The 23,971-nt window shown below is 41.6% G+C and overlaps 3 protein-coding genes across 4 annotated transcripts; 2 read left to right on the top strand and 1 right to left on the bottom strand.

The window, feature by feature from the left end:
• Positions 1-5,809: 5,809 nt before the first annotated feature.
• higd1a (HIG1 hypoxia inducible domain family, member 1A) lies at positions 5,810-8,477 on the bottom strand. Of its 2 annotated transcripts, XR_012961347.1 has the most exons (5): positions 8,338-8,477; positions 7,856-7,936; positions 7,369-7,503; positions 6,558-7,185; positions 5,810-6,338 (listed from the first exon to the last, which is right to left on the bottom strand). XR_012961347.1 is itself a non-coding variant. In XM_076145082.1 (4 exons), the coding sequence occupies exons 2-4, from the start codon at positions 7,929-7,931 to the stop codon at positions 7,112-7,114; spliced, it is 285 nt and encodes a 94-aa protein (XP_076001197.1). In that variant the 5' UTR covers positions 7,932-7,936; positions 8,338-8,477; the 3' UTR covers positions 5,909-7,111. The 2 variants fall into 2 exon arrangements, 1 of the variants encoding a protein (XP_076001197.1); XM_076145082.1 differs by having other exon boundaries at positions 5,909-7,185.
• Positions 8,478-11,815: 3,338 nt separating this feature from the next.
• LOC142994246 (5-beta-cholestane-3-alpha,7-alpha-diol 12-alpha-hydroxylase-like) lies at positions 11,816-13,917 on the top strand. Its single transcript, XM_076144993.1, has one exon. The coding sequence runs from the start codon at positions 11,822-11,824 to the stop codon at positions 13,403-13,405; it is 1,584 nt and encodes a 527-aa protein (XP_076001108.1). The 5' UTR covers positions 11,816-11,821; the 3' UTR covers positions 13,406-13,917.
• A 748-nt stretch (positions 13,918-14,665) lies between these two features.
• On the top strand, positions 14,666-15,629 carry LOC142994159 (7-alpha-hydroxycholest-4-en-3-one 12-alpha-hydroxylase-like). The gene is given in 1 exon segment (XM_076144855.1): positions 14,666-15,629. A coding segment is annotated over 1 exon segment (738 nt). The 5' UTR covers positions 14,666-14,712; the 3' UTR covers positions 15,451-15,629.
• The last annotated feature ends 8,342 nt before the right edge of the window (positions 15,630-23,971 follow it).

Genomic DNA, 23,971 nt, shown 5'->3' with positions numbered 1-23,971 from the left:
CTAAAGAAGACACTGTCTACCAGACCAGGACACACAAGTAAACACACACACGCAAACCTGAAACATCACACTCCGCTGCTGATGTATGTTCAGTTTCTTCTTTTAAAAACTTAAATTGTGATGAGTGCTGCTACAGTTAGTCCACCCGTAGACTCTGTGTTTACACTGGTTGCCATAGGCAACAGCGGGGCGAGGTATTTTTGACTTCCGTTTCTCGGCTCAATTGCCTAAATCCTACTCCCCGGCATACTCTTACTGCCGCTCTTGAGTTTTCGCATGAGTAGATCGGTTTTTCGCTTTAGGTGGATGTTAGACGTATGCAATGCCGTCATTTATTTCAGGGTGAAAAGTAAAAATCCGCTATATAACTTGAACTGTGTCTGCCCGGCCAGCTGTGTGTGTTAATGGTGATTGAGCGCACTGGCGCGGCACCTCCAATGAAACAGCTAGTTTTTTTCTATCCGAACCCAAACACGTCTAAAATTAAATTCTGACAAGGAATAGTTTGGTGAGGTTTTTGGACAGGCGCTGATAGGGCAGCTCAGTTGAGCTGCACGGGTCCCTCATTTGCTGCTTCTTGACCAATCGCTAGAGCGCCGCTGCGCAGCCAGGAAAATCAAAGTCAGACAAAACTGGAGGGACACACGGAGACATGCTCGTTCTTAAGCCCGGTTCAAGGTTTATGGTGGTCTGAAATATAAATGATCATTCTAATCAGAAATCAAATGGCTCTGATCCAAACCTTAAGTTGTTTGTTCAATGTTAGGAAAAGCAGCAGATCAGGTGATCAGGTGAAACCTGCACCCTTCACCTGCAGCAGTGCAAACAAGACAAGAGAGACACACTGGTGTTGACACAATGAGCTCAGACTGAGTTAGCATGTCAACCTATGAGTGTGTGTGTGTACTGCATCACCTGCGCCCATTGGATGGTCAACTCTTCCTCTGAAGCTTTTCCTGCAGCGCCCCCATTAAACCTCAACCACCCGCTCCCACAGGACGTCAACACCTTCAGTCAAGTCAAGTCCATTTTATCTGTATATTCCAATCTCAAAGGCCTCTGCAGACCCACAACATCAGGAACATTCACATACCACCCAAAGGTCTCTAGGAAGACCAGGAAAAACTTCATGTAGAAGGAAAAAAAGGAAGAAACCCTCGGGAGAGGCAATTCCAAAAGAGATTCCCTCTCCAGGACAGCTTAGTAGTGATAGGAACTTCTAGTGGGATGAGAGAGGAACAAAAAAGGCATGCAAGGCAATAAACACAAAAAGTCATGCATTAGGAAATAGCATGCAAGAGAGAGACAAGGGAGAGAGAGACAGGCAGAGGGAGGGACATAGACAGAGAGAGAGAGAGACATGAAGAGAATGGCACAGTTTACACCTCTATCTTCTGACAAGGTTCTACCTTGTTTATCCTGGTATACCTTATGTGGGGCATACTGACGTTTGTCAATACTTTCTAAAAGTTGGACTAAGTACTACGACTCTGGTGTGGTTGCTGCCTCACAACCTTTTTGGTTTTACATCAAATCACAGGACCGTTCACAATTAGGCTCATTTAGTTCTCCACCCTGAATTTAAAGTCAAGTTCAACTAATCATGATTATTGGTGTTCATTAAAAGAAAGAGAGAGAAAGAGAGACGGAGAGAGGGGCAGAGGGAGAGAGAGAGAGAGAGAGAGAGAGAGAGAGAGAGAGAGAGAGGGAGAAAAAGACCACTCTACATTTCCACCTTCAATTGAAGTTAAGATAAAAAAAACTCTGCTCATCATCCTCGTCCTCATGGTCGTCAGCGTTGGATATCACAATGTTTGTTCTATCGACCGATTAAATGTGGCGGTGGGTGGTGGAGGTATACTAGATGGCGCTGCATTAAAATCTTCGTCAAAGCCAACTTCAAGCGGGCAAAGGTGATGCAATACACACATGCACACACACGCACACGCACACATGCATGCACACACGCACACACTGAAACGCACACACACACAGCACAGTGCATCTTCTCATTTGTGTTTGTGTGTTTGCAGGCTATCTGCCGCAGACATGGAGCTAAAGTGGTGTCAGTTCACGGTGGGAGAGAAAATCGTCAACTGACGTGTCTGACTGACCATTACTTTGGGAAAAGAGTTCAGGTTTGGATCGGAGCCACAAGGGTAAGAAAAAAAAATAAAAGAATAAAAGAATTGACAAATGGATGGTGGTAGATAATAGGGGGGTTGGTGGATGGATAGAAGAACAAATGGACCTGAGTAGATGTAGAGGTCAGCAGACCTCCAATGGGAGCTGAGGTTACTGCTCTGTGGGCTGACTGGTGCTTTCTGTTATGAAGGGGAGAGGATGGAGGTGGACTGACCGCTCCAAATTCCACTACACAAGCTGGATGAAAGGGGAACCAAATGACTGGAAGACCAGTAAATGTAGAACCACCAATTTTAAGCGTAAGTCTGGAAACAAACTCATAACCCAGATCAAACAAAGCTCAACACCTCTGCCAACATGTGTGTTTGTGTCTGTGTGTGTGTGTGAGCCACATGTAAACACATATTTGGTTTTTAAGGGTTGTACCTCCAAATAAACCACAACCTGATGTAAAACACAAACACAATGTATGTGTGTGTGTGTGTGTGTGTGTGTGAGACACACCTCCACACTTTTATGTCTCATTAAAACCATTAAAGGTTTATATGACTGACAAAATAATTCACATCAGTGAGATTTTCTCTGTGAAATCTCTGAAGGTGATGTTTGTGTTCATTTGCAGGGTATGGAAATTGGGCCGACGCCCCCTGTGGAGAACGATACCCTGTTGTCTGCGTTAAGTAATGAAAATCAGCTGATCTCTTGGACTTTGTTTGACCAGGAGCTTTCTGCGTCTCCCTCTGCCTACTCTCTGTGTTCAATAAACACTTTACTGTAGCAAACACACACTGATCTGCTGTCATTTCTGCTTCAAGCCAGACATGTTTGCGGTCATTTCATCCTAACTGCTTCACTGACATGGTTTTGATGTAAGGCGTAGCATTCTGGAGATATTTGCTGTTCAGTCAGCAGGTATGTTGGCCTTTGAATAGACACTTATGGATCCATGTAGCTCTTTCTTCAACAGTCCAAACTGAAATTATGCACACCACAAAAAGCATCTTATCTTCTATAACTCTTAAAAAGAGCTGAGCTTGATGACTCTCAGGCGGTTTCACACACTATTATCCTGATTGTTTACATCCTGTGCCCTAGTGGAGAATGTGTGTGATACCTACCACCCACCTGGCTGTTGCCTGGCTACAATCCTAACATCCCAACTATGTCAATATCAATGTCTCCCTCGCTCACTATTGACTTAATGTAGCCAGAATGTGGATTGTATGATAAATCCCTGCACCTGCGAAGAAGGGGTCAGGTTGGCCCTCGGACAACAACCTCAACCTACACACAATTTTTGTTCGCTATATATGTAACATTTGAGATTTATCATTGGAACTATTAAGATTTTTCAGAACAATGCACCTACTGGCCCGAACTTGATCCAGAAATCACTATAATGGGTTTTGCAATAATTATTTGTCCTATATTTATAGTTCCATTCTCCCAAAGACAGTTTCGGGGGATCGGTGGTAGAAAGAAGCAGAACAATGACGTGTGAAAGGACGTGTGGAATGAGATTGAGAAAATGGCGGCTACAGAAAAATCAATAGTGCAATGCAGATGGTCTCAGAGTTTTCTAATGAGCTTAACACTTCCTTTTGTTTCTATAGGGTTGACACACACACCCCACTCCATTGTGCTCATGAAGTGAAAGTGTGAGGCCACCCATGTTCCCTGCCCCCTTCCCACCTCTACTATGTACTCTCCCCTCCTCCATCAAGCCACCAGGAGAATAATTTATTCAGAGGACAGTCGAGCATTCCACATCCCCCCTCACCCGTGCCAGGCCTAACACTTTCAAATAATCAAATAACAGATGAGAAATCAATCCCACTCCCCCAAACCACATAGCAGCTCGCTTGCACCCTCCTCCAGCTGCACCATCTGGCAGGTGATCATATAATGCAAGTGGCAAGTGACATGATCCAGCCCAGGGTGCTCCAGGTGGGTGCGGGACAGCTTAGCTTGCAGCTTGTGAGAGACCTTCTGCATTGCACTCTCACTGACTTTACTGTAAACTGCTGGCTCTCACCTGACATGTCATGAAGAAAGAGGCGGTGATTTTGAAGTGTCAGATGATCCAGAGGTCACTGCACTAGATGTCCTCTACATTTGGGTGCAGGAAGTCAAGTGTGTCAGTGTGGATGATGTCATTATGTTCATGATGCAAAGGGACTGCTCACCCAAGCAAGGGAGCACTAGAAGTCATGTGCTTAGATAATAATGCACATTTATGAACACCTTCAGTTGATCACCTTTTCCTCTTTGCGCTGAACTGTTTTGGGTGCGGCAGGGATGTGGCAAACAGCATCACATGTTCTAAACTTAAACAGAAATAAGCTAATTTATGAAGAATTATCTTCGGCCTTGTTGGTTTAATTTTCACCACACTGGAACATCACCAGAGGGCAAAGTGAGAGGATTTAACCAAGCTGAGGGTTTGTCTGCTGTTCAGACCAGGAGAGACAAAGAAGCAGAACATCCCATCATAGGTGAGCGTTGCATTTGTTTTGGTTCCTTTTCTCTGTGGATTTGGAGCAAATCTAGACCCAAATGCAGATGAAACGTTCATGTTTTCTATGATTGAAATCCCAAATGTAGAGGCTGGTGTTGGTCCAGCCAGGAGCTCTCTGACTTTATTGTGGAATGTTTGCAGATTCGGAGCAGATTGAAGTTTGTCCTGGGGTTCATGGTGATGCTGGTCTGTGTCCAGATCTGTGAGCAGATGCGCTTTGGTGAGTTCAGATTATAGATATGCTACACAATGTACACATGCTGTCAACTGTCATTAAAACATGATGTTGTAGAGACTAGACTTGCATAGGAAGTATTAACTCTGTGTCACTCCGCTGCCATCAGTAAACCATGGCTTGTCAGCATGGAGCCAGCTGATAGGGAATGATGTTTCAGGTTAACAGGAGAATCTTTCTGTGCATGTTCAGTATTCTATTAGATCATAGAAATAATCTCCTCATTACTCAACAGCTGTTATCTGTATGGGTTCATAACTGTCTACATTCATTTAACTGTATGAAAACATACCTTGTGACTTGACCATGTACTATACCCTGTATAACTTAGTACATTTATATATTTTCAAAATTGTATCTTTGTTAGACTTTGTTAAACTTCAAAATGTGGTATATCTTATCTTCACTTGCCAATTTGCTAAGTACTGAACCTCTTATCTTAGCTTCTTACAACTTCATTTAGGATGTTGTGGATCGCTTACGAGGGGAGTTGGCAGTGGTGAGTCATTATCTGTTTAATCAAGCTGTCTGTGGGGTTTATAGTGGGGCAGTTTATCTCAAGACCCATGTGATCCCTTGGTTTTGATGTGACACACAATGTAACCTGATAAATGGCAATTGCAGCACAGTACAAAGAACAACACCTGCTCATCTCTAAGTTGAATAATAAAGTATAAAGTCACAATGAGTCAGCATCTTTGAACATTCTGCTTCCTGAAGTTCTTGTGTATCTGGTTTAAACCAGATCTGAGTTAACCTAGGGAGGGATTCTGAATTGTATGTCAACAAGATTTGGTTGAGGCTAAGCAGTGTTATCTGATGGGCGTAGAAGGAAATTGCTTTATTGGTTGTATGCCATCCAGGATTCAAGTCACCACAACAATGTTCCAATTAACATTCATTTCATGAAGTTTTTGCCTGTTCATCTTTATTTTCAGAAAAAGAGTAAAACATGACAAAATAACAGACATATGTGCACTCAACATTTGAAACTGGATTTTGTGAATAAATTAATAAGGCATGTCACAGAGTATTCTGATTATGGCACTGTCTCTATTTGGTTTACAGTACAGACGTGAAGATGAAGATGAAACAAACTTTGGACCCCTGTCTGAAATTAATAATTAATTGTAAAAAGAAATCAATTAGTTTAAAGGCTACTGAATGAATTGAAATACCTTGTTAGAATTTTGCTTTTCCTATGACCAGGCATTCGAAAATTCTTTGTTGAAGTGATCAGATGCCGCAAGTCAAACGCATACGTCTTTTTGTTTAATTAATGTGAGAACAGAGACCTACAAGTGTAAGCTGGCCACTCAGATACCCTGTGCAATGCAATAGAATGCCCATTGAAATATAGCATAAGCATTTTGATTTGACACAATAAAAAATAATTTAGCAGTTAAGGGATGATACAAAAAATTCCACTTGTCATATTATCTAGCTCTTTTAAATAATGAAATATTCCTATGTTTTGACAATACACGTCTACACAAATGAAAATAAGAGGCAATCAAAGTGTTACCTTTTGTTAGCAGGGTTGCTCAAAAAGTCCTGCACCAATTTTGACAAAACCTCAACACAGGGAAGAGCAATTTACAGTAGATCCATCTCTTCATTTTTGTAGGGCAGCACAAGCCTTTAGATTGTGCATTTGACATTTTATAACACAAATGTTGTCCAGATCAAATATGGGGCAAAACAACGTTATTGTGAATGTTTTGCTGTATATCCCCACACATGATGGATTAGCTGGGTTAACAATAACACAGATACCACAAGTGCACACTTTTAAAAAATAGAGAGCAGAATCTGGCCTTTTGGACTTTGGGGCTCGTTTCCGGGGCTGCAAAAAATCTTAACAGATAGATAATGTCCCCTTTCCCTTAGGTACACATCTGGTCTTACAGGGGGATGGGAGCAGTGAGTGGTGGACCCTTAGGATAAAGTACTAAATGTACTTATTTTTGTTGCAAACATTCTACAGTAAGATTATACCTCATTCACACCCAAGTGATCTGATATAGGATTTTGAGGATATTTTCTTGAAGTAACCTCCATAATACACGAGTTAGATAAGAACACTTACCAGGAGAGCTACGCTGCAGAGGAGATGTGTGCATACAAAAGTTATGACACATCTAGAAAGAAAAAGATTCCTACAACACCTTAATATGAGGTAATATTAAGGGACAGTCCACAAACTGGGATTTTCATTTCTCTCGCAGTGCTTTCTCTGCTTCTCTTGGTTTCACAACGTAGTCCTGGAACATTGAATACAGCACACCTAAAAACAAAATAATGTAATTAAGTGACAAACAAACCAATAGCGCACACATCATCCTTTATATAAACCTTTACAACTGACAATGGTCAATATTTGTTATGTGAGACCCCAGACGGTCTTGTTCTTAAGTATTCACAGACCAGTACACATCATCATTAGATTAAAAAACAGGACAATGCGTACCAAGAGTGATGGCTCCAACTACAAAGCCTTGTGCAGCTACACGCATGTGGATCAGATGGACGGACATTTTTGTATCCCCACGATTCTTCAGTTTCCACAGTCTGTACCCAACAATCCCAAAGAATCCAGCCATTCCTTAAACAGGCAAAAGGACAAATCAGTGCAATCAAATATCAACTTGATTTTTAAGATCAGTCACACCAGACATGTATAATATAAGATTAAACTTTATTTATCCCGAGGAAAATTGCTGTGCAACAGTTGCAGTACAATGAGACGAAAGATTCACCCTCGATACATAAGACAGGAACAGAAACAGCAGTACTTCCTGATATTAACATTAAATAATGAATTAAAATACTTGGGAGGAGAATGAAATGTGTTAAAAAAAAAACAATGTTACAAACGATATGTATTGTATCAAAGAGCATACTTAAACATAAACTTGTAATAATTATATAACCATGAAGATACATAATGTACTCACCAACTGGGACAAATGGATTCTCCTTTGCTTTTCGCATAAACTTGGAGTCGTTGTCATCGTAATCGACAGAAGACATCTTCACTATAAATATGGAGAAAGACAGAAAAGTTATTCGTTTTACGTTCGGCGAGTTAGATCTGTGGTAGGCGCAGGTGAGTTTAGCTCCCCGGCTAGCCGCACCCCGCTAACCTTTATATCACATGTAGTTCCCAGAGGTTACGACATGAAGGGCAGCGAGTATGTACGCTACTTTCCTTACAACTTTCCCTTAAACCTCTCCCTTTTCAACAGGCGGGGACTTCAACGACCTTTGAACAACACTTTTAAGTTATATATCTCCTAGATTGGCTCAGGCTGTTATGGAACGCCATTCCACAGAAAGGGACATAAAACAATCAAGATCGAATCATTACAGCGTCATGAGAGCAGTTAGAGATAAAGGAGAATAAAACGTTTAAACTACAGGTGTGTCTGGTTCTTACCGGTTAAAAGTCACGATCTGGTCTGAATCCTGTGTGCGATAATGGCCCTGTGAGGGTGCTGAGTTTTGAGGGTGCTACGTACAGTAACAGAGGAACTAACCGGAATAATGATGTAACTCCCACCCTACGTACGCTTGACGTCATCATTAGGCTGCATTCACTGCCCAGAAGGAAATGGTTATTACGGCTTCTCCATTTTTTTGATCGAACGTTACTTTTTATTTGGCACATAAACATACTAAGATAGGCCGACAATAGTTCAAGTTTCACAATAGTGTGAAAATGTATTTCGCATTTGCCCCAACCATGAAATAATCTGCCTGCTATCATTCCTGGGCCTGCTTATGAAAGAATCTGTGATGAATCACTCAAAAACTTTATTAAGGTGAATTTAAAACACGCACCCTCGTCTCATCATCATCGGTTCATTTATTTTCTCTGTCTCACACATTACTCACTTCCTGAACTCCGCTTGCTTTTTCTGTTTTACTTGTAGATTAAGCTGTCCGGGAGATTTGCACAGGTTGTATCAACCCAAACCCTCTCAGTTGCACTCTTTTCATTCATTCATTCATTCACCGTTGATGTTATGTTGGCTTGTAGAACTAATCGACTGATTGGTGTGTAATAGCATCGAAAATCAGTTTTATTGGCACCAAATGCCCCAACTACATGTGGTCCGCATCATAAATCGGCGTGTAAACGAAAGTGGAAGTACGTGATACGGAACCATGACTCGTCATATGTAGAATCTCTGCAATGATGTAACAGTTCAAGCTCCCATTATGTTTTTTCCCACCGTGGTCCGACTACAAGACGGGCAGTCACGAAGTCTGTAACTAATAGCAAGTCTGTAGCCAGTACTATTAGTCTGTGTGAGGAACCCTCCCCAGAAGTGAACAACGCGCACCGTATTCCATGTTTAAGCATTTTTAGGGTAAGGGTGGTTGAACGTTTGAGGTAGAAGTCAAATTTTGTTTGCTGAATTTACAACTATACGAACACGATCGCATAAAACGAGAATGAACGACGTCACTCGTGTGTCGCATGCTAACAACTGACTAATCACATCCTTGTAAGGTCGGACCAAGGGTGGGAAAAATTCTAACGCATTAAGCTCGTGGCTGCAACGTGCCGAAGAAATTAATTACGTGCTCCAGCCATCCGGTTGTCGTAGACCCCAGCAGATGTTGCACTTTTAATTGTCATGGCGATTGTTAAAGCGATAACCACATTGCAAATAACTAACTAACTAATTTGCAATGTGACAGATTTTCCTGTAGGTGGCGGTAGATATCCACTAACATGGTCTAGATTGGCTCAACAGTCAAAATCTAAAATTACAAATACTAAAACTTTCCCTGTCATCTTGTATTCCATGTATTAATTCAACAAATCATATTCATAATTGTCACAAATCACAAAATAAATGTATTTGATCTTAATCTATGAAAATTTCGACTTTTTGTTTTGCTTGGTCCAATTTGCAGACACAGATCATACTGACCAGTGTTCATGTGTTTTTAGCTGGCAAGTACCAAGTGAGCAAACTTCACATGGTTGGAGAATAAAGTATGTAACTCTCCACTTGGACACTCAGAGTTGCTGGCAAATCCTGCTGCCAGCATTTCATACATCGACTAAAGGTAGTCGGAATCTTTAGAATAAAGAATATAGAATAGAAGTTTCACAACCCTTTTCTGAGCAGATGTCACATTAGAAAAGGAATGGTGATTATTTGGTAGTGGTGAGTGTGTCAGTGTTATTGGAACATGAATGAATCACGAGATGACTGTTTGCATACAGATGGTGAAAGTATGTGACCTTGTGTGGCCTTCATATCGGACAGGGCAAATGTTATCATCTGTTTAGTAACATATTTTTGTGTTCTGTGTACCTGGAACGTGCTTAACAGAAATGTAGCTTGGCTGCTTTCATTTGAAGGTAGAACATTATAGATTAAGAGTTTCAAATGTTTAAAGGTTTTTCTGGTTCCCATTTCCAAGATTCCAGATTTCAGACGGTTTCAGAAGTTGTGGGAAACAAGGAATAAACCCCATGTAAGGGAGTTCAAAGAGGAAGCTGAGATGGGTTGTGGGCATTGGCAGGTCTATGTTAAAGGGCCATATAATGTTACAGGAAGAGGACCCAGAGGACCCAGAGAACCCAGCGTGCTGCGCCCCATCCTCCCTGACCAAGTAAGGGCAAGCTGAGCCTAATCTAACCCTAAACACATGCCTAGGCTGGCTATTCAATCTCCTGCACTGCAGAGACTAAGCCTGCACTGCAGAGACTACGCCTGCTTCCTGTTTGCTGTTGTTGGACGGGCAAATTATCTCATCACATCAACGTATCTATGTGTGTGTTTCATGGGGGTGCTGGGGATCGTCAGAGTTGATCAAAGCCATTAAGCACCCAGCGTTTGAGTCAGACACAGACCTGATGGTGGCTCACAAATAACCCACTCAGTTTTTAATCAACCCACTTTCAAAGTCCATATCTATGTGCTGATAACTTATACAGCCACTACCCGCAAACTCTGAAACGGCTGTAGAGTTTGAGCCTTATCGCTTCACAGATAGCACATATCTGCATTACTATCCTAGTTAGTAAAACAGGTTATTGAGCAGCTTAAACAGAGCTGTTGATCAGCTGTGCCCACTATGCCTCACTATGATATAGCAATGTATTCTCACTGTCCTTTGCTAAGCTTACCTGTATATAATGCGTGATTTGTGCAATTCTTCACAAATGTGTGCGTTTTTCTTAGGGCCAAACACTAAATGCTTTCTTTCTAAGTAAGTCAAGGAGGTCAAACGCTAACGAATGGTGCAAGCTTTCCATTACAGAAACTTATGTCACATGTCTAATGTTTCCAACTAGATTCTCTACACTAACATAAACCCTTTGTGCAGTTTGCTTGTAACCATAGTATGCAGTGACAATAGACTTTTTGAAATGGAGCCATACTGCATTTTAACTATAAATATTCATTTACATTATTAACTACGTATTTTGTAATTGTCATCAAGCATTTACTGGTCTGTATTCAAGACAAACAAGATAAAGAATTGTCATTAATATATAAATGTATATGGAGAAGTTTTACAGGGAAAAAGTCATTCATGACTTTTGCTTGCTGAGTCTTGTATCAACAACTCTGGCAACTCTGTTACTCATCGTGATTAAATTGACCTTAATTTGCTGTATGCACATGTTTGGACAAACATTGAACTCTGAAAAATGAAATATATATGTTAGTGAAGATTGTGTTGACAACTGAAAACATTCTGTGTTTGTGATCATCATTTAAGATAAACATTAACTTGTGCAGATTTGATCTGAAATTTCACCTTGGTTGAACTTTAGGTTTCTGTTTTGGATGCCAGAAGAGTTCTGAGAATGGCTGGACTGGAATCATCTGCAGAGGGGGCTACGGAGGAGGGAGGGAGGGAGGGAGGAGCTCAGGATGTTTGTTAACCAGATGTTGAACTTCAGTTACACAACTCTGTGGCTGCTGGAGGAAACAGGCATGGGTTTTGTGGTGTCGATCCTACTCACGCTGCTTGCCGCTTTAATTGGAGGACTGTATCTCCTGGGAGCATTCCGACGGCGCCAACCAGGAGAACCCCCTTTGGATAAGGGCCCCTTACCCTGGCTGGGCCATGTGTTGGAGTTTCGCAGGGATAGCTTGAAGTTCTTGGAGAGGATGAAGAAAAAGCATGGCGATGTCTTCACAGTACAGCTGGGAGGCTTTTACTTCACGTTTATCCAGGACCCTCTGTCGTTTGGGCCATTTGTTAAAGAGAGTCGCACAAAACTGGACTTCAACACTTTTGCTGTACAACTGGTGCGCAGAGTCTTTGGTTATCAAGCTATGGAGGGTGACCATGAGATTCTCAAAACATCCAGCAACAAGAACTTAATGGGAAATGGACTGGTGGTTATGACTCAAGCCATGATGAATAATTTGCAGAACCTAATGTTGCACAGCATTGGTTCAGCAGCTGGTGAAAAGACATGGACTGAAGGTGGACTGTTCATTTACAGCTACAATATTGTTTTTCGGGCTGGCTACTTAGCGCTGTTTGGCAACGAGACTCACAAAGGTACGGCCAGTGAGGAGAAAGCCAAAGAAGTTGACAGATTAGAGTCGGATGCCTTATTTTCAGAGTTCCGTAAATACGACCAACTCTTTCCGAACTTGGCCTACGGGGTTTTGCCACCGAAGAAAAAAATGGAGGCAGAGAGACTAAAGAGACTTTTCTCGAAAACACTGTCTATAAAGAACATAAAAGCCAAAGACAATGTCAGTGGCTGGATATCAGAGATGCATCGGGTGAGAGAGGAGAATGGCATGGATGAGAACATGATAGACAGATACATGTTTGTGCTTCTGTGGGCCTCCCAGGGCAACACCGGGCCGTCTTCATTCTGGCTGCTCCTTCACCTCATGAAGAATCCAGAGGCCATGCGGGCAGTGAGGAAGGAAGTCGACAAGGTCCTGAAGGAAACAGGGCAGGAAGTCAGCTGCGGTGGCCCCTTAGTTAACCTGACCCGTGACATGCTGTTGACTACACCGATCTTGGACAGCGCTGTAGAAGAGACCCTGAGACTCACTGCAGCTCCTCTCCTCACTCGGGCCGTCATGCAGGATATGACCATTCCGATGGCTGATGGCCGGGAATTCCGTATTCGTCAGGGTGACAGAGTGTCCCTCTTCCCTTACAGTGCAGTCCACATCGACCCGGAGGTCCACCCTGACCCACTTACCTTCAAATACAACCGCTTTCTGAATCCTGATGGGAGCAAGAAAACAGAGTTCTACAAAGCAGGGAGGAAGCTGAAGTATTATAACATGCCCTGGGGCGCTGGGGTCTCCATGTGTCCCGGCCGTTTCTTTGCCACCAATGAGCTGAAGCAGTTTGTTTTCCTCATGTTGGCCTACTTCGATTTTGAGCTCCTGAATCCTGATGAGAAGATTCCTAATATTGACACCAGGCGATGGGGCTTTGGATCAATGCAGCCGGACAGAGACGTTCAGTTTCGGTACAAACTTAGATTTTAACTGTGTTTCCTTTATTGTGCTAAATTATGTATGATTGAAGCATCTCAGTGAAATCTCTCTTGACAGTTATGGCACTTTAAATCATGACAATCTACAATTGACAATCTACGATTTGTTTGTAGACAGACACCGGAAAATGTAATGCGTTATTCAATTAGTTCAATACTAAAATGCAGGTTTTTTTGTACAGTAGAATATGGAAGTTTTTTCATATGTTGGTGGTTTTATGGAAGAAAAGATTGAATTCACTATTCATCGCTTGAGCTTTATCTGAAATTGTGGAGTCATAAAAGGCAGCTGCTAAAAAAAAAATGAACTTGCTAATCATATAAACAACTCCCGCTATAGATTATGCTTTTTGTTTCAAGGTTCTTGAATTTACCGAATGATGAAGAACAATCTCTGTCTGCTCTTTGCAAAGAACAATGAACAGACAAATACATAAATGAACTGAACAATATCTTTGTATATCATCAATATCATAAGGTATCAAATAAAAGAATACAAATGTGTGTGTTTGTGATACTAATCTTTTTTTGGTGCTTCCGCATGGATAGTCACAGATAACGACAGCTATTCTGCAACCATCATAATAAAATAACACACAAGGTCTATAGGTCAGATTCACTATGCATGATGCAAATTACCATTCAGGAAAAGATAACTGAATTAAGGTGATTCACATGAAACAGAAAATAAATAGTCATTCTGATATTGCTAGACGGGCATGTGGTGGAATCTCTGTTACATCAAGCCCAGAATCCATTGACAGTGTCTTTATTCTAGAAAATTGCAAGCATGGGCACATAGCAGCAGAGATTATCAGTCTGAATTGCTACAATGGACAAACCAACGCGTTCTCTCTTTCTCTTTCTCTCTCTCTTTCTCCTTCATAAACACACTACAGGATGCGAAGCGCCTTCTTATTCTCCAACGCCACCCTGCCACAACCATCCTGCCTGAACTTGCTTAACAAACAGATTCAAACATCCTGCGTATGGATTCATTGTGTGACATCTGCCTCAAGTACTTCCAACTATGAAAAGCACAGGATCATCACAGGATCAGAAATATAGATATTAGAAGAAAGATATTAGAAATACAGATACACAGACACACTTTCTCCTCTGAAGAATGACCACAGCTGCCATGCAGTCTAGGGCCACATAGAAGTTACGCCTGCTTTTCAAAGACGGTAAATCATAGATGAAAAATACATTTGCAACATGTACATTCCACGGGCGCTGCTTTTCTCTCCATAGTGAATATGGATCATCAAAGACAATGTCAGTGGCTGGATATCAGAGATGCATCGGGTGAGAGAGGAGAATGGCATGGATGAGAACATGATAGACAGATACATGTTTGTGCTTCTGTGGGCCTCCCAGGGCAACACCGGGCCGTCTTCATTCTGGCTGCTCCTTCACCTCATGAAGAATCCAGAGGCCATGCGGGCAGTGAGGAAGGAAGTCGACAAGGTCCTGAAGGAAACAGGGCAGGAAGTCAGCTGCGGTGGCCCCTTAGTTAACCTGACCCGAGACATGCTGTTGACTACACCGATCTTGGACAGCGATGTAGAAGAGACCCTGAGACTCACTGCAGCTCCTCTCCTCACTCGGGCCGTCATGCAGGATATGACCATTCCGATGGCTGATGGCCGGGAATTCCGTATTCGTCAGGGTGACAGAGTGTCCCACTTCCCTTACAGTGCGGTCCACATCGACCCGGAGGTCCACCCTGACCCACTTACCTTCAAATACAACCGCTTTCTGAATCCTGATGGGAGCAAGAAAACATAGTTCTACAAAGCAGGGAGGAAGCTGAAGTATTATAACATGCCCTGGGGCGCTGTGGTCTCCATGTGTCCCGGCCGTTTCTTTGCCACCAATGAGCTGAAGCAGTTTGTTTTCCTCATGTTGGCCTACTTCGATTTTGAGCTCCTGAATCCTGATGAGAAGATTCCTAATATTGACACCAGGCGATGGGGCTTTGGATCAATGCAGCCGGACAGAGACGTTCAGTTTCGGTACAAACTTAGATTTTAACTGTGTTTCCTTTATTGTGCTAAATTATGTATGATTGAAGCATCTCAGTGAAATCTCTCTTGACAGTTATGGCACTTTAAATCATGACAATCTACAATTGACAATCTACGATTTGTTTGTAGACAGACACCGGAAAATGTAATGCGTTATTCAATTAGTTCAATACTAAAATGCAGGTTTTTTTGCATCACAGGATCAGAAATATAGATGTTAGAAGAAAGATATTAGAAATACAGATACACAGACACACTTTCTCCTCTGAAGAATGACCACAGCTGCCATGCAGTCTAGGGCCACATAGAAGTTACGCCTGCTTTTCAGAGACGGTAAATCATAGATGAAAAATACATTTGCAACATGTACATTCCACGGGCGCTGCTTTTCTCTCGATAGTAAATATGGATCAGTCTGTCAAAGCCACAAAAAATGCTTCATACATACGGACCTATTTGATATAGCGTTAATAGGACATCATCCCTGTCAAAACATTTAAATAGAATGAAAAAATAACATGCATAAAAACAAAAATGCCAAAAAGTAGATGATTGGCGTCAGAGTCATAAAACCTGGCCCAGATCATTACAGAGAGAACAGCACATGCTGTTTTTGTAAACTTCAAATCTCTTAAATCTATTTTTTATACTGAATTTGTGATAAGCAACGGCAGAATCTTTGACTTAGACGAAATGATAAAAGTAACAAGTCAAATCATGACTTGTAATTGTTGTTTGGATAAGACAAGAGAGGATAAGAGAGAAAGAGTTGTCATTGTGTTTTATTTACAAAACAGCCCTATGAATCAAGCAACAACCACATTCTTAACTATAACCTGTAAAATGACAGTACAGCTCGTCTTAATCAGATTGAGGATAAAGTTCATCAAGCTGAGGAGGCTGAAATGTGCTGAACCCACACACATTTATTGATGGATCAGAAATAATAAGGATCGCTTGAGATAACTGGAAGTCATCTCACGAGCACGTGCACAGACACACACATATTCACTCACAAAACAGCTTTGGATGTCCAGAGCTGCATCACTGCAAACCTCTGGATGAATGAAACAGGCTGTAACAGAAGTCATCCTGAATAGCGTGTGGTCATGGTCACGGAGGAACAATGGGGCCTTTGGTAGGACGCTGGGCTCATGAGTGTCCTGCCTGTACTTGGTGGTGAGGGGTTTTGATGAAAAATGACCCATTGTTTCTCTCATCCTGCTTCTGAGCCCAAGCAGTGAGATGATGCCTCTGAATGCTCGCCAAGGATGCTCCACCATAAAGCACAGAAAAGCTGCAGCTTCACCCACATGGACAGGTAGGTTCAGCCTTTTACTATCCATACTCACTGCAGTGTTGTGAATGCTACCAGGAATGCTATATATTTAAGTCGTGTCAGCTCTTATAAACATGTGCTGTCCTCATCACACAATGAAGTCTAGACCAATCAATAATTTCCCTGTTTTTTTAGAACCCAATTTTGTTTGTGTTTTGCAATGTTTGGAGAGTCGGGTGACATTGTCCAAAGGCCTGGGTTGAACCATAGCTTGTTTTTGTGGAACATTTATATGGATTCATGATGTTATTTTGTTTCTTTGTCGACCAAAATCATATGTCATCAAAGGCTTGAATAAAAACACAGATTATAAATTGTAAATCCTGTATTGTGTCATATTTCATATTTCAGTGACACTTAAGTAATTGCATATTAAAAAATAGCTCAATGAGAGTATCCATTAACCTTCCGATTTGACATACTTGTCATAAGTTTTGGGGTTTTGATTTAATAATTTTCCCACTGTGGCGAATTGAAACATTGAGGAATTGAATATTTAAAACAACTGTTGTAAAAACTGTGGTATGTGTGTACCCCATCCTCGACAGCAGAATTTGACTACTGCCATGCAAACTCTGTCGATGTAATCATTGTAAGGAGAATGTGAAGAGTTGGATGATTTGGCGTATGAGACCATGTGAGGTATGTGTGAGTTGGATGCTTGGTTACCATCTAGTGGCCCAAAAATGAGCACTGAGCAGAGAATACAACAACCCTATTCAAAACCACACATCAGAATGAATTGACAGTTTAAACACTCTGTTTAATATGTATTCAATAGCAGATAGCAGACAATCTGCACAACAATCATGTCTCTGAAAAGTTGAATGAACTTTAAAGTTGAATGAACTTAATATTCATTGTTTGCATTGCTTATAGATAATATTGAATTACTTTATAACCTTGAAGGTTAATATTTTGCTCAGACTTTTCCCTGTGAAGAGATTATCAACACTTTTTTACACAACCGTTTGCCGTTGTAGGACACCTTTTCTTATCAGGCCCTTAACAGCCAAGCTTTAGTTCTGATATGACATATGTGTTACCCAGTACACAGTATGTGCATATGTGGATGTTCGCTGTTGCTATGGTAGAGAGAGGGTACGGAGTTATCACTGTTATCTGTGTGGACCTGCAGCGATGCTACCAGTGTCTGGAGTTCACTGAGTAGAAGGAGAGCAGCACTAAGGCGTCTGGAAGGAGGATATGCAGTAAACATTATCTCTGGTTGTCTAAATGACCCTGACGAGGTCTGCGGCTCCTTTGGGCTCGCCTTAGCTCAGTTTATGACAAGGCCAGTTAAGACGGCACAATGTCAAAGAGTAAGATGTGGATGTAAAGCATTGGTGTTTAGTTCATTTGGATGGGTAGTTGTGTGTTGCTTTTTACTTCCCTGATGAAAACCTCATCATCCAGGGTTTGTGAAAGAATAAATTAAATATATTTTCTAATTATTTCAAAGATGTCATTGTTCAAACATGCCACACTCTTTGTTGGAGGCAGCACACTTGTTTCCACTTGATTGATTATATTGTTCATGATACCCAAGATGTAAGGCACAATACACTGTCACATATATTAAAGGAATGTGTTGGACACCCATTATCACTATTATGTTTGGAGGAACTCAGGGCTGTAAAAGCAAACCTTAGCTTAGGGACAGGAAACAGGCCTGTTCCAATGGAACTGGATGCACTGATGGAGACAAAAGAGAAGAAAGAGTTTTGCTATTTGTTAGTTGAATGAAGTAAGACTGGACCAATGATACAGAATGTTCAAACTTACATGGTGGTCAAACATGATGCCATGATTTTTTTATGACTGATTTTAGCATATTGGATTGTTGTCATGACTTACTTGACTCAAGACTTGAGATGTAACTAACTTGCATGTGATATAATTAGTTTCATCATAAAATGCTTGAATCTCTGTGCACAGTTTTCAATTGTATGCAGTTTAATTGAATCATCATGGGGGGACGCCACACATTAAAGTAGCTGATGAGCAAATATGACCTTGTCTTCAATTTATCTTGTGCAGTAGTGATATGGCTAATTTTAGCAAATAGTGAAAATGAGTTCATGTCTTTGTACGAGTGCAGGGCTAAGAGCAAGAATTACACACTTGGTACAAGCTGACATTCTGGGATACACTGTGGCTGAGGGAAGTTGTTGGCATCCCCTTCAAGGCTTTTCATCTCAGTCGCTTCAGTGGAAACCAGCCTTGTCAAACTGGCACGAGATGCAGTCTGCCTGTGGGTAGGATAGGCTGGGCTGAGAAACTGGGAGAAAAGTAAATAAATGAGATGGGACTGCCACCACTTGTAGGCAGCCTATGGGATATAACCCTCCACAGCTTGGTAAGAGCATTTTAATGATAGTGGTCAGAGAGATAAGAGAGGAGGAGGAGGAGGAGGAGGAGCACCAAACTGCTTTTGCTCTGGCATCTTGTGTCACTCTTGTCTTCTCCATCCGAGTCACATTGTTGATCTGTTACATAAATGCAAACCTCCATGGCCTCCAGTCTGTGCACTTCAACTTTCCACATGTAAAACTCCAGCGAGGACCAAGGAGAATTGTCGAGATATTTGCCCCTCTGTGCTGCATTACTTCGTTATGCTGCAAAGTGCCAGCGACCTCTTTAAGGTGATGCCATCATGTGTCAGTTGTAATGTTTTCTCTTATGCCCAGTAATATAATAAAATGTAATAATTTGGCTCTTAAAAACAGATCATTTTCTTTAATATCCTTGCTATAACCTGTTTTTTTTATTGTATCATAAATGAGGATGCCCTTGCAAAGTGGCTTCATTATATGATGATGATGATGATGATGATGATGATGATGATGATGATGCAGTTTTTCTTTTGTATCTCACACATTTCACCACAATTGAAAAATTATATAATAAAGTCATTATTTAACCTGAATATTTAACACTGTCCTCCAGCTGTCATGTAATGCCAGTCCTTGAAACAAGTACAATGTCAAACAATATCTTACAGGGGAATAGTAACATACTTTGCTGGCTGTGGGCAGTCCAATCAATATTTATCAACATGAAGTACTGTTCCCCAAAGCTAGAGCTGCCCGAACTGTCCTACAACACAACAACAACAAGGTTTTTGAATAAATGCAGACAGTCATGAGTGTGACTTTTGGGCATTGTGCTTTCTATAACCTCACAGGCTGGTGACATGTTTAATTGGTGATAAGAGAGAAAATGTTGAATAATTGTTTCATCATTCAGCTGCTGCTCTGTTATAAAAGACTTTTGACGGGAGCCTGCAAACATTGTATGATCACAATTGTGAATGTATGAATGCTGTCTATAATCCAATAATCCACTTTTCCCCCTGAGTTACAGTCGTGAACTGGAGATATATATCAACTACCCATTTTCAATAGGAAGAATAGGAAGAGGAACGTCAACTGTATTTGTCTTTGGATTTAGATTTAATCTTCCCATCTCTGCATTGTGGAGGACGATGATGAGATTTTGGAGAGGGGGAGCAATGTGCTGTCACTTAGAAACACGTGCTGACTTGTCCCTCCGGGGCAGCACATGCCCAAACCCCAACGCTCCATAGTCCAGCAGCATCCCCTGTCATCTCCTCTTTCATTCGGCACCATAGGTCCATGTAGTGGCACATCCCCCCTCAGTCAAACGGAGAGGGAAGACTTGAAGCCAAGAGCCTCTGGACGTTTGCTCCTGCAGACCTTATGATGGCGAGATGTAACACTATCTTAGTTTAAAAATGAAGAGAATGAGACCTAAGAATCTCACATTATACCACAGTAGATGCTTATATTCTTACAATGTGTTAAGACACAGAGAGTCCAGAATTTATCTATCAGTGATCAAAATCAATAACATTAAAATGACTGTGTGAAAAATGTGATTTCATTGAGGCTGGACATTCATACTTCATGATGGGTTGCCATTATTCTTGCCTTTATAACCGCGGCCTAATACAGGTTATAATTAAGGGTTATTGAGGGCCTCGAGCAAGTAACACTATAAATACAATATGGTCGGGGTGACAATAACCAGATACGTTTCATAAATGCAAGCCAGACACTAAACCGTTGTGTGCTCTATTAAATGTGTTTGGGTTTAGAGCCATTCTCAAACTTCACAGTGAGACCTGGCACGTACAATAAAGAGATGGAGGAATTCCTATCTCAATTCATCTGGCATGACTCTTCTCCGCGTCTGTGCTTCATCCTGTCATTTCTGAAAGCATCTGTGTGTGTATGTGTGTGTGTGTGTGTGTGTGTGTGTGTGTGTGTGTGTGTGTGTGTGTGTGTGTGTGTTTGTGTGTGTGTTTGTGAGAGAGAGAGAGAGAGAGAGAGAGAGAGAGAGAGACACACACACACACAAGGATTCACTCCTGTCCAGAAATACCAGCTCTCGTCATTATGTGAGGAACTCTGTGTGCTGTGCGCTCCACAGGCCAAGGTAAAAGCTTGAAATATAAACTGAGATATAAACATCAAGTCGGAAAGGACACAGCAGAGTGCAGTGCACAACCTGTCCACTGGTCTATCATCTGGCCATCTTCCTGGATGGAAGTTCTAAATATTATGACACTTGATATGACTGAGCGTACCCGCTGGATACACTGAAGCGGATCTGCACTTAGGCAAGGTGGTTTATGTCTTTGTGACATGGCTGTCCTCAAACTCCCCGTCTTACTCTCCCCAAAGTTGTTTTTCTATAACTGTCATCCACTATAAACTGTTATGCAATTGATAGATAATAGAGGATGCTGAATACCATTGAATGTGGCTCTGTGTGTGTGTGTGTGCATGTGTGTGTGTGTGTGTGTGTGTCTGCACGTGTGTGCGTGTGTGTGCGTGTGTGTGTGTGTGGAGTGAGAGGGAGATATGTAGTTCTGAGTGAGGTCTTTGTATTCTGACAGAAATCTACTGCGTTACATTTTGTGAGCTTGAGTTTTTGCCATACAAGTACAGCGATAACAAGAGGACAAGAGAGAGAGAGGGAGAGAGAGAGACAGAGAGAGAGAGAGAGAGAGAGAGAGAGAGAGAGAGAGAGAGAGAGAGAGAGAGAGAGAGAGAGAGAGAGAGAGAGAGAGAGACTCACTCCTCATCATCTGTATAACAAATGTTGCACATGAGAAATAGTAGGGGGAGGATGACTGTGTGTGTTGCGATTAACATGCTCCCTCATTTCAATCTTCTGGTGCGATATCATCCATTCTGACCTTGTGGATGGGGGTCATTTGCCAGAAGAGGATTTTTTTCTTCCTCTCTGTGTTTTATACTTCCTTCTTGGGCAGAAGGCTGGTGTAATAGAAACCAGAGCCAAAGACAGAATGTGAGGCATTCACAGCAGTGAGACCTCGCTCCTGCACAGAGCAGGAAAACAGGATACAACTAGGAAGGTTGCATGGCACGATCCGAAAAGTTTCATCATTGTTTCTCATTTTGCCATTTTGGGAGTTATCAGTGAGACAGGAAAAAGGCCGGCATGTAAGGCTGGGAGTGTTGTTCCATGGATCAGATTGAGCAAGGGACGTGAAGGGACAGCAGAGGAGAGCTGAACAGCTGTCAGGATGGGAAATGCATGTGCAACTTTTCCAGGTGGGTTGCTTGAGTTCCTGATGGGAATGCATGATGCCTTTTCCTTTAAGATCTTCTTTCCTTGTAGTTCAATAATGCATGTTGCATTTGGTCTAACTATTAGTATTAAGTAGTGAGTGTGTGTATGTGTGTACAAAGTGTGTCACTGTCTGACTTTGCAGCTCTACATACCAAACAGAACTATGTTCACAGACAATACAGTATGTGTATTTTTACACATTTCTTGACATTTCTTTTGTGACAGTTTCGTGATAGTTAGGAAATGTTTAGAAATGACATTGTGAATATACTTAAGAATTTCTGGACCATTTATTACTGTGAGAAAAATGGGGCTGAATCGCTGAAATATTAAATACTGCAACACCTTTACTGCTCTTCCTTATTAGATCAAAAGGAATAATGAGAATGCCTTTTGCTTCATTGCTTGGCTATTTTGCTTTGCGTGACATCTCAGACTACACATGCGTTAAGCAAATACTTTGTGCAACTGTAACATTTTTAACATGCAAAGTAACTTTTGCACACAATTCTGTCAGCCTTAAACAGAGCCAGTGTCTAATCCCCCAAACTCCAAAGTTGTTAAGGCTAAGATTAAAAATATCTTTTCAAGTTAGAACTGAAAGAGAGAGAAGCTTTTTTTTCTATTTATATGGTTCCGATCCATTTCAGTTAATCAAGGCCAAATATTTTGCATGCAATTATTTTGTGTGTACATGCAGACTTGCATTCAGCTCTGTCAAACCGATGTGGATGACGATTATGTTAGAAAGCACTATTCATTCAAAAACTGTAGGATTAAAACACTTTGATTATATTTATATATACTGTCCACATTATAGATACCTCAAGGGCATTTAAATGCTGTTATATAATATCTTAATATGATACAAAACTTCTGTGTAAGTCCTAAGTGAGGCTGACCGCCTGTCATGCCATCCCAGGGTAAATATATGAGTGGCCAACCATAGATGCCATCTGTCTCTCAATATGTCCGAAACCCTCCCCAGTGTCTGCAGTGTTGGGGGCCTTGTAGCAGAGCAACAAGCCTCTGCTGTTCACTCAGATGGCAGAGGAGCCGGCACATCCCACACCAGGGAGCACAGTGCCACAATCATGACATCAGCGTGAACTCTGCTGCTCTGGCCCCATGAATGAGGGGATAGAAGCGCGATAGTATCTGCTCAAAGCTGCTTCAGGCAGCTCAGAGACCCAGCAGGGACTGGGACTGTGACGAGTATAGTAAGACTGTGACGTTTCATTTGATTCTGTTTTTGTGTGTCTTGGAGCCCACTTTCAGAGTTCATAGTTTGTAGTCACACTTAAAGTGTCTTCAGCATGGCCTCAGAAATAACCTGCCAGTTTTCCTTTTTTATTTCAAACGTTGACGTATTATGTAATAGGTACACATACACACATACACATTGTAGTTTGCAATCTTCAACAGTGTTTTGAAATGCTGTCTGGGGTGACTGAATGAGATCACCTAGTTGCTGACTTGCTTAATCAACAAAAGCCATTGTTTCGCCTCAGCCTAGACTGATTAGAAAATTCTCCACATCCAGGCGCGTGACTGGGCAAAAAAG

This window comes from Genypterus blacodes, unplaced genomic scaffold (genome assembly GCF_046128005.1).
Source record: "Genypterus blacodes isolate CSIRO-AG114 ecotype Tasmania unplaced genomic scaffold, CSIRO-AGI_Gbla_v1 ptg000029l_1, whole genome shotgun sequence".
NCBI classification, from domain to species: domain Eukaryota; kingdom Metazoa; phylum Chordata; class Actinopteri; order Ophidiiformes; family Ophidiidae; genus Genypterus; species Genypterus blacodes.
This window is presented reverse-complemented; position numbering and strand designations above follow the sequence as displayed.